Source organism: Grampus griseus, assembly GCF_964374135.1.
Source record: "Grampus griseus genome assembly, chromosome: 5".
Classification (NCBI taxonomy): Eukaryota; Metazoa; Chordata; class Mammalia; order Artiodactyla; family Delphinidae; genus Grampus; species Grampus griseus.
The window spans coordinates 73,053,824-73,065,157 of record NC_138998.1 but is presented as its reverse complement, the minus strand read 5'-3'; the positions used below and the strand labels follow the sequence as shown (position 1 = coordinate 73,065,157).

Genomic DNA, 11,334 nt, shown 5'->3' with positions numbered 1-11,334 from the left:
GTGGGCATGCGGACTCCTTAGTTGCGACATGCATGTGGGACCTAGTTCCCCAACCAGGGATCGAACCCGGGCCCCATGCATTGGGAGCGCGGAGTCTTACCCACTGGACCACGAGGGACTCCCCTCTTTGTATAGTTTTAATACAGTATCACTTCTAGGAAAATATGAACTCAAATGGATTATATTTAAACTCGTAAAGCAAAAATATAAGAAATCACAGTATACCATAACAAACCAAAATCTTGTTCAAGGCTTGGTAGAGTTCTCACTAGATTTCTGGAACAGTATTTTACTGTTTTCAGTTTCATGCCTGTAAGTTGTCTTTCCCTTGTTTTTATTATCATCTGTAGCAGATTTCAGATAGGAAAACAAAATCTAGGGTACAGAAATATATATCCAACTTCCCTTTAACCCCTACAGAGAAAAAAGCAAACATTTACGACTTTTTCTTCAAATCAACCTCAAAAGAAGTGGTAAAATCTCAAAGACAGCAAACATTAGGTTATATTTAGGCAAATGTCATTTCCCCATTTGCAAATGGGTACTTTTCCCTGTAACAGAGTATTTAGAGTGGAAGATACCAGGTCTGACCACAAAAATTATTTCTATACTATACATTTGCAGACTTCTACCCATTTACTGAAATGCATACTATCTGATGATGAGGAAAAGAGATCTGTCTGTTTGTTAACAGAGGTTAGCTAGCACAGAGCCCCAAACAGGAAAAAGCAGGCCCATCATACACCCCAATTTGCTTCCTGGTTCCTCCTCTGGGTAGTTCTCATCTGTCCATTTTAAATAAACAAGTGGCAGATTTGCAGATCTGAAAATTTTTCTGAAAGCTGACATGAAGAAAAATAATGGAAACACACACATTTTATAAACTTTGAACGTTACTATGAAAAAGGAAGGAAGGATCTAGAATTAAGGAATCTAAAAAGAAAAAGAAATCTTTTCTTTTTTTTTTTTTTTTTTGCGGTATGTGGGCCTCTCACTGTTGTGGCCTCTCCCGTTGCGGAGCACAGGCTCTGGACCTGCAGGCTCAGCGGCCATGGCTCACAGGCCCAGCCGCTCCGCGGTATGTGGGATCTTCCCAGACCGGGGCACGAACCTGTGTCCCCTGCATCGGCAGGCGGACTCTCAACCACTGCGCCACCAGGGAAGCCCAAGAAATCTATTTTTATTTTAAACGGTGACTATAAATCGTATGAGTATAAATTAGTCTGGAAAGAAGAAAATGTAAGGCTAATCTAATAAATTCACATCTCAGCTTTGGTTTTTAAAGAGTCTGTCATGACATATTTTGCAAATGTAGTTGAGGCTCTTCCCTTTTCTGATTCTTTTTCATGACCCTCCCAAACCAAGCCTTGGGGTCCCTACTTTCATTGTTCTGAGAGCACACGTTAATTTGGAATTAACTAACAGAGGGCTTCACACATGGTAAACGCTCAAAAGTATTTGCTGCATGAGTTAAAACACTAGTAAATGATGAAACCACCATGTTCTAAACTAATTATTTATCAATAATTATTCATTCCTTTAGAGAGCTCATCTATTTTTAATACCTTTATGCAAATAACTATCTAGGAATAAAAGTTCTTTCACTTACTAGGTATATAACCCTGGCCAACTCATTTTGATTTCCATTTTCTTCAACTGTAAAATGGGGATAACAACACCCTAGATGCCCTGCCTTCGTCCAAGAGGATTAAATGTGATAACAGAAGTGAAAACATTCTGGATACTACAAAGGCAATTATCTACATTTCTAATGCACCATATCTCTAAGGTCACTTAAACATTCTGGCAACTTAAGCTGAACATACCTAAAAGCAAATGCATCATTTGACTCCCCCAAATCTGTTTCTCCTTCAGACTTTTCAAAGTTTTATATCTGGATAACTGAAGTCAATTTTTACTTCCTTCCCTCACTACTACCTTCTACCCAATCACCTAATCAACCACCAAGGTCTGTCACTCTTCCTCTAATGATTTCCTTCTTTTCCAGCCTACTAACACCTTCCCTTTATTAGCTCATGTCTAGGTCACTGCAACTAATCTCCAAGTAGCTCCTCTTATTCCCCAACAGTCAAATTCAGCCTCCAACTCTCAGCTTTACTTCCAACTGTGTACTTGTCAAATCTATCTCAATCATAGACGACAATCTTGAGTCCATTCATACTAACATTTACGACGGGCGCCTTCTTGCATGGCTTGCATTGATCCCTACCTGCTGGTATTCACACCTTTGTGTGGGCTGAACCTCATCTTTCTTCTAATGATTAGTGAAAAGTGATGTGACTTCACTTCCATGCCTAGGTTACGAAATACTGTGACTTCCTTCTTGCTAGCACTCTCTTCTCACTTCCTCACTCTGAGGAAGCAAGCTGCCAAGTAGTAAGATGCTACGTGGAGAGGCCCATGTGGCCAGGAACCAAAGGAGGCCACCAGTGGTCAGTTCATAAGGAACTGAGGTCTGTTTCCAACAGGCCAAAAGAACTGAATTGTGCCAAGAGCCACAAGAATGAGCCAGGAAGTGGATCCTTCCCAGCTGAGCCTCAAGATGACTGTAGCCTTGTGGAAGACCCAGAGCCAGACCACCCAGCAATGCTGCACAGACATTACTGACCCACAGACACTGTGAGACAAAAAAAACGCTGCTGTTTAATTTGGGGATAATTTGTAACACAATAATAGATAACACACTATCGCATATATTTCTAAATAAACTCCAGGTGTATTAAAATTAAACATAATTAATTATAATTAAACATAAATTAAACATAAAAACCACTAAATCATCTTAAAACTAAATGAAAACAAATATTCATAAAAATAATTTTCTATTATTTCTAATATTTTATATTATTCTGTGCTGAAAGTAATTTCATCAAGAAATTGAAAAGATGGGAGTTCCCTGGCAGCCCAGTGGTTAGGACTCAGTGCTTTCACTGCCATGGGCCCGGGTTCAATCCCTGGTTGGGGAACTAAGATCCGGCAAACCACGTGGCATGGCAAAAAAAAAAAAAAGTGAAAAGACAACCCACAGAACAGGAGAAAATATTTGCAAATCATATATCTGATAAGGAAATTGTATGCAGAATACATAAAGAACCCTTACAACTCAAAAAAAAACCCCAAAATCCAAATTAAACATGGCCAAAGGACATCAACAAAAAGTCTACAAATAATAAATGCTGGAGAGGGTGTGGAGAAAAGGGAACTACACTGTTGGTGGCAATGTACGTTGGTGTAGCAACTATGGAGTACAGTACAGAGGTTCCTTAAAAAACTGAAAATAGGGGCTTCCCTGGTAGCACGGTGGTTAAGAATCTACCTGCTGGGACTTCCCTGGTGGTGCAGTGGTTAAGAATCCATCTGCCTCCTGGGTTTCGGCACCAAAAAAACAAAAAAAGAATCCGCCTGCCAAGGCAGGGGACACGGGTTCGAGCCCTGGCCTGGGAAGATCCCACATACTGTGGAGCAACTAAGCCCGTGTGCTACAACTACTGGGCCTGTGCTCTACAGCCCGCGAGCCACAACTACTGAACCCACATGCCACAACTACTGAAGTCCATGCACCTAGAGCCTGTGCTCCGCAACAAGAGAAGCCACCGCAATGAGAAGCCCGCGCACCACAACGAAGAGTAGCCCCCACTCGCCACAACTAGAGAAAGCCCGCGCACAACAACGAAGACCCAACACAGCCAAAAATAAATAAAAATAAAATAAAATAAATTTATTTTTTAAAAAACTAAAAGTAGAGTTATCATATGATCCAGCAATTTCACTCCTGTGCATATATCCGGAAAAGACAAAACTCTAACTCAAAAAGATACATGCATCCCAATGTTCACAGCAGCACTATTTACAATAGCCAAGACATGGATGCAACCTAAATGTTCATCAACAGATGAATGGATAAAGAAGATGTGGTATATATATACAATGGAATACTACTCAGCCATAGCCATACAAAAAAATAATGCCATTTGCAGCAACATGGATGGACCTAGAGATTATCATACTAAGTGAAGTAAGTCAGGCAGAGAAGAACAAATATCATATGATATCACTTATATGTGAAATCTAAAAAAAGATACAAATTAACTTATTTACAAAACAGAAATAGACTCACAGACATAGAAAACAAATTTATGATTATCAAAGGGGAAGTGGGTAGGGATAAATTAGGAGTTTGGGATTAACAGATACAAATTACTATATATAAAATAAACAACAAGGACCTACTGCATAGCACAGGGAACTATATTCAATGTTTTGTAATAACCTATAATGGAAAAGAATCTGATATAGATATATATATATATGATATATATATATATATATGACATTTGCTGTATACCTGAAACTAGCACAATATTGTAAACCAACTATAGTTCAATTAAAAAAAAAATGGCCAAAACCTCTGAACAGACATTTCTCCAAAGAAGATAAGACAAATGACCAATAAGTACATGAAGATACTCAACATTATTATTCATCAGGGAAATGCAATTCAAAACCACAATGCACCACCACCACCATTTCATACCCACTAGGATGGCTAAAACCAAAAAGACAGACAATAACAAGTGTTGATGAGAAGGTGAAGAGATTAAAACCCTAACACACTGCTGATAAGAAGGTAAAATGGTGCAGCAGCTTTGGAAGATGGTCTGACAGTTCCTCAAAAAGTTAAACAGGGGCTTCCCTGGTGGCGCAGTGGTTGGGAATCCGCCTGCCAATGCAGGGGACACGGGTTTGAGCTCTGGTCCAGGAAGATCCCACATGTCATGGAGCGACTAAGCCTGTGCACCACAACTGCCAAGCCTACGCTCTAGAGCCCGTCAGCCACGACTGCTGAGCCCATGTGCCACAACTACTGAGGCCTGCACACCTAGAGCCTATGCTCCACAACAAGAGAAGCCACCTCAATGAGAAGCCCGCGCACAGCAACGAAGAGTAGCCCCCGCTCACCGCAACCAGAGAAAAGCCTGCGTGCAGCAACAAAGACCCCAAAATAAAATAAATTAAAAAAAAAAAAGTTAAACGGTTACCATATGACCCAGCAATTCCACTCCCAGGTATATATCCAAGAGAAATGAAAACACATGTCCACACAAAACTAGAACACAAATGTTCAAAGCAGCATTATTCATAATAACCACAAAATGGAAACAACCCAAATGTTCATCAACTGATGAAGAGATAAGCAAAACATGGTATATACATAAGTGGAGTATTATTCAGCCACAAAAAGGAATAAAGTAACGATATATGTGACAACATTTATAAACCTTGAAAACATTATGCTAATTAATTTTCTAAGTCTGCAAAGCCAAAGCCCAGGGTTTGAACCACAGTCGTTACTAAATTTCAACCACTCCCTAAGACATAACCTGAAATCTCCATTTTTTAAAACAGGATAGTAGAAAATTACAGGTAAGCAGTTGAATTTACAGCTCTCAAGTTCCAGAGAGAGCTGCTGAGGCCATGGAAAAGACTGAGATAACAAACAGAAAACATGAGCTTAAGAACAGAAGATGATGAAGTATCACACCAGCTTCTAAAGGAAAAGAGCCAACCAAAGAAATGAAAAAGGAGCAATTAGACGACAGAGCAATAAAGGAGAAACCAAGAGAAAGTAATGTCCAAAAAGTCAAGAAAAGAATAATAACAGATACACTTACAGAGGTATCAACTGGAATAGGAATCTAAAAACATTCATCATTTTTTACTCATATCCTTGGTAAGGACAGAGCCAACTGTCATGGGTTGAGCAATAAATGAGGGCTAAGGAAATGGAGGCAGTTTGAGTGTAAACTGTTTTTAAGGGGAAAGGATTTAGGTTAGTTTTCATTATTGTTGTTGCTTTTAAAGTCTAGAGCTTTGGGCCTCACAGGAAAAAGCCAGGGAAGAAGGAGCAATGCAGGACAATGGATAAAATTGTTTGATCAGTGTCATAGAGGACAAGGGGATAAATTCGATTGAGAGGTAGGCTGAAGGATTAGCTTCGAACAAGCCTCATTTAAGTAAAGAGATATGTCAGTATGTAAATGCAGTAATGCGTTATATATCTGCATCCTTGGGGAAGAGTTCCACATAACTGAATTTTCCAGATACTTAAGCATTTAAAAAAAACTTTTAGCTATTTTCCTTGAAATTGTTCACCACTGTATCTTACAGTTCTTTGCTTAAACAGACTGTGCTTTCCTGGATGACTTAAGGTCATTGTAACTATGATTATATTACTAGGAAGTAATACAGCTTAGTCTGCATGTTAACTTTTCAAACCTTTGACTGTCCTATGCTGTCAGTTGCCATTTCCTGTTACACTTCCCCTGATAACTTTTTTCATTTGTGCGTCCAACAGATTCTAGTTTGAAAATTATATAACCAGTAAATAATACCCTAAGTAAGGGATAATAGGGTCCTGAATCAAAGTATAGGAGTAAAGTATATGGCTTTATGACAGTGTTAAGAAACCTGTTTCACTTTTTAATTCAATTAAGACTGGGTTTCAAAGAGTTGAGGATGTCAGAAGACTCACCTCTGGCTACATGAAATATTATTTTATCTTGCTTCCTTAAGTCATATCAAAATAACCCTGCTAAGTTATTGATAATTTTATATGGTTAGTCTTAAACCACAAAAGAAAAAGCATCATGCATTCCAAAAGTGAGCCTAGACATCTCACAGTAACTAAATATACTTTCCTGTCATATAATCACTTATCAATAAAAAGTTATAATCTTCTACACTTTGTTTCTGTGTGTTAATATAGTCCTGCATATTTCACATATATGGATATTATTTGTGATAAATGTATATCCTTCATGAAATCTTGACTTTAATCCCTTTCAAATTTCACAACTACAAACAGCACAAAAGCTAAAAAGAACCGAGAGCTAAGCACACAGGCAGTCAGTTAACCAAAATTTAAGAATTCATTCCTATAGTTCCAATACCATGAGATATTCCAATTTCATTCATTCTTAAGATTCTGAATAATCCAGCAATTCCACTTCCAGGTATTTATCTGAAGGAAAGGAAAACACTAACTCAAAAAGATATCTGGACCCCCATGTTCATTGCAGTGTTATTTACAATAGCCAAAACATGGAAGCAACCTAAGTGTCCATCAGATGGACAGTGATCATTGGACAAAGAAAATGTGGTATATATACACAATGGAGTATTATCCAGTCATAAAAAAAGAAGGAAATCTAGCCATGTGCACCAACATGGATGAACTTTGAGGCCATTATGCTAAGTGAAATAAGTCACAGAGAAGAGACAAATACTGTGTTATCTCTCTTACATATGGGATCTAAAAAACAAAACAAAACTCATAAATATAGAGAACAGATTGAGGGTAGCCAGAGGGAGGGGTGGGTGAAATGGGTGAAGGTGATGAAAAGGTACAAACTTCCAGTTATAAAATAAATAAGTCCTGGAAATGTAATGTACAGCATGGTGACTACAGATACCATATAGATACCGTATACTATATCAAACATTTGAAAGTTGCTGGGACTTCCTGGTGGTCCAGTGGTAAAGAATCCACCTTACAACGCAGGGGACGCGGGTTCAATTCCTGGTCAGGGAACTAAGATCCCACATGCCGTGTGGCAACTAAGCCCACATGCCACAACTACTGAGCTGGTGTGCCTCAACTAGAGAGCCTGCGTGCTGCAAACTACAGAGCCCACGCACTCTGGAACCCACACACCACAACTACAGAGCCCATGCGCCCTGGAGCCTGCGCACCACAACTAGAGAAAGGAAGCCCCACGCACCACAACTAGAGAGAAGCCTGTGTGCTGCAACGAAGAGCCCGCACGCCTCAATGAAGGCCCCGCGTGCTGCAACTAAGACCCGACGCAGACAAAAATAAATAAAATAATAAATAAATATTTTTTAAAAATGAGAAAGTTGCTAAGAGAATTCTCATTAAAAAAAAATTAACTCCGTGTGGTGACAGATGTTAACTAGATCTATTGGGGTGATCATTCCACAATACATACAAATATCAAATATTTATGTTATACACCTGAACCTAATATGTTACATGTCAAATATTTCTCAATTTGGAAAAAAAGATTCTGGATGGTTATACCCACCTATCCTTTACATATCAAAAACAAAAAATAAAACTGCCATTGCTTCTCCAGTACTCACTTTCTGTTCCTTCAGTTTTTCATTCATATCAATAAAAATTAATAAATGTAGAATCTCTCAAAGACAGAGAGGTGTGAGTGGCCTGATCGAGTCAAACTGAAACATCTCACTAGTTTAGAGTTTCGGAGGCACTAGCAGTTGTACTTTTGCCTCTGTATTCAGATTATTTATGTACATCTCTCCTTCTAAATCGCAAACACCATGAGGGCAAGAATCTTTTCTGACTGAATGATTCCATCCATCACTGGATAAACATGTTTTGAGCACCTAGCATTTGCTAGCCTCCGGAGAGAGCTGAGTTCAACAGTCCCTACCCTCAACAAGCAAGGGAGGCAGACTTATTGTAAACAAATTACAATATAGGAAAAACAAAAGTGAGTATAGAATCAAATCAGAGAAAAAATTAGCTCTAGAGTCGTGGAGGAAGTTCAGGGATACATTTATGTGTTCTCCAAAAGGCCTTCAATAAATACCTGTTGAATGAATGGACAAATGAATGAATTAAATATTGCTAATAAAGATGAGACCACAGGTCCAAATGAAATGTTATTAGTTACTTCTTAAGTTAGTGAAAAAACGTCATCCTTCAGCAACTGTAGGAATGCAGACTCCAGCACACCCCGACCTCAGGCTATCACCGTGGAGAAAGAGCCGTACCTGTACTGCCAGCCTTTGGCACTGCCGCCTCGGCTGCTGCCGCTGCTGCTGTTTCCACCCCCACAGCTGCTGTTGCTGCTGCTCTTGTTCGGGGTCACCGCGGTGGCCAGGCCCTCCAGCCTTCCTTCGCTCTCGGAGACTTTCATTGTTGACACTGGTTCACCCCCCTGCATCTTAACTCCAAGGTCCATTTGCCCTTCTTGGGCGGGAGAGAACAACTCTGTAATTTTGTAAGTGATAAGATTTAAGATCTGATCTGAAGGTGATCCCAGTTGCTAAACCAGACGGCGGCTGGAGTAGTAATCATCAAATGGTCCAGGGGAGGAATGCAAGCATTCCCCCTGAAGGAAAACTTTTAAGAGGAGAGGGGTAGCGATGAGGACAGATGTCCTTTCAATATATATCTCCTTCCGGGCAAAAGCAAGGAGAAAAAAAATCACCCTGCCAGAGGATTTGGTGGCATGCTCAAAGGAGAAGCAGGAGCAGCGTGGGGAGGTCGCGGACTCTAGCCAGGAGTGCTGGGCGAAGGACGGACCACGGACGGGTACCCGCGGCCTGACCTCTGCGCTGACGGACTGACCCGCCGCGCTCCCTCTGCTCCTCCGGCCGGTCCTCAGCGGGAGGGTTCGGTGCAGCCCGCTCGGCGGTTCCCACCACAGCCCTCGAGAAAGAGCTGGAGCCGCCCGCGGGCAGCCCGGGAGGAGGGTCGGAGAAGGAGGCCGCCGAGGGCGGGACGCCGGCTCCCAGGGTCGCCTAGCCTCCAGGTAGAGGCGAGCTGCTCGGGGCGACTTCCTCCAATGCCCCCGGGCCTGGGCCCTCGACTGGGTTCCCGGGGTCGGGACGAGTCCCTTGCCCTCGCTCTAGCCCGAATGTGAAAGCCACAGCTGCAGCCACCACCCCACCCACTGCCCCCCGTCTGGTCACCCGCCCGGCTGCTCTCTCCCCCCCACTTCCCTTCCGGAGTAGCGTGAGCTCACTTCCCCCAGAGCAGAAGCCCCTGGCGCCATCTTGGAGCAGGGCACGGGGCCCTGAAGGGGGCGGAGCCTCGGCGATGGCTGTACTGGGGCGGCGGACTTCGAAGAAAGGGAGGCGGTGGGCAGCAGAGGGAGGAGGCGGTGGGACAACCAAGGAGGGAGAAACAAAGGAATTAGTGCCCTACTGGAGGGTGACTTCCGGCCTTCCTAACCCGGGCCAGGCCGTCCATTTGAGGGCCCATTTCAGTCATTTTAGGAAGAAAGCTTAGTAAAATAATATCATTTCTATAAGGAATTACAAAACCATTTCTTCATTTTAGTTATTTCGAAAAAAAAAAAAAAAAGCATGATATTGGCATAAGGCAAATCAGTGTTATAAATGAAAAAGAAACTGTCCTGGAAATTAGAGCTCTCGGTATCAAAGTATTCCTTCTAACCTCAGACAACTCATTCACCCTCCTTAGACCTAGATTTTTGCATTTGTAAAATAAGAGTGTTTAGGTGATTTCTAAAGTCCCTTCTAACTGTAAATAATAGTTTCTAACAATTGAATGTACACCATATGTGAAACACTATGGCAGAGGCAAAGAAGTATTACTCAAAGAAAGTAAATAAAGTAATAAAGTAGATACAGATATATAGGTAATTAAGGCCATGAGGAAAATAAAAGGAGATGATATAGAAAATAAGCAAGATGGAATAGAGAACTTACTTTAGAAAGAACAGTTGAGGAAAGTCATCTATGAGGAGATGGCATTTAAAGTGAGAGAATAAAGAAACGTGAGGAAGCTAAGGGAATAGCAAGCTTTACTTATTTTGGGAGATGAGAGACCTGGGACCTGGAGCATGGTGAATAAGAGAGTGGTGTGAAATGAAAGTGAAGAGATAGGCAGAGAAATTTGGATTTTATTGTAAGTGCAATGGAAAATCATTGAAAATTTTAATAAAGGAGAATTGTGATCTGACCTATGTTTTTAAAAGATCTCTCTGTTCTTTTCAGCAGATGGTGCTGGGACACTGGCTATTCACATACAGAAGAATGAAATTGGACCCCTACCTCACACCATACACAAAAGTTAACTCCAAGTGTATGAAAGACATAAATGTAAGAGCTAAAACAATAAAACCCTTAAAAGAAAAACATAGGTGTAAATGTCCACAACCTGGGGTCAGGCAAAGCCTTTTGAATACAACACCAAAGCATAAAAGAAAAAATAGATTGGGTTTCATGAAAATTAAAAACATTTGTTCTGTAAACCATACCATCAAGGAAGTAAAAAGGCAATCCATAAAATGGGAGAAAAATATTTGCAAACCATATATTTGACAAGCGACTTATATCCAGAATATGTAAAGAGCTCTTACAACTCATTAATAAAAAGATAAATAACTAAATTTTAAAATGGACAATGGAACTGAATAAATATTTCTCCAAAGAAGATATAGCAAAGGTCAATAACTACATTAAGAAGTTCTTAACATAGTTACTAACCAAGGAAACAGAGGTCAAAACCACAAT

General features: G+C 40.7%; 1 protein-coding gene across 1 annotated transcript in view; it reads right to left on the bottom strand.

The window, feature by feature from the left end:
* Positions 1–9,772, bottom strand: part of OSBPL11 (oxysterol binding protein like 11) — a 99,945-nt gene extending 90,173 nt beyond the window's left edge. Inside the window, exon 1 of the mRNA XM_082655389.1 lies at positions 8,842–9,772. Within this exon, the coding sequence (XP_082511515.1) occupies positions 8,842–9,032 (191 nt within the window). The 5' untranslated portion in view covers positions 9,033–9,772. The remainder of the gene's footprint in view (positions 1–8,841) is intronic.
* Between the last annotated feature and the right edge of the window lie 1,562 nt (positions 9,773–11,334).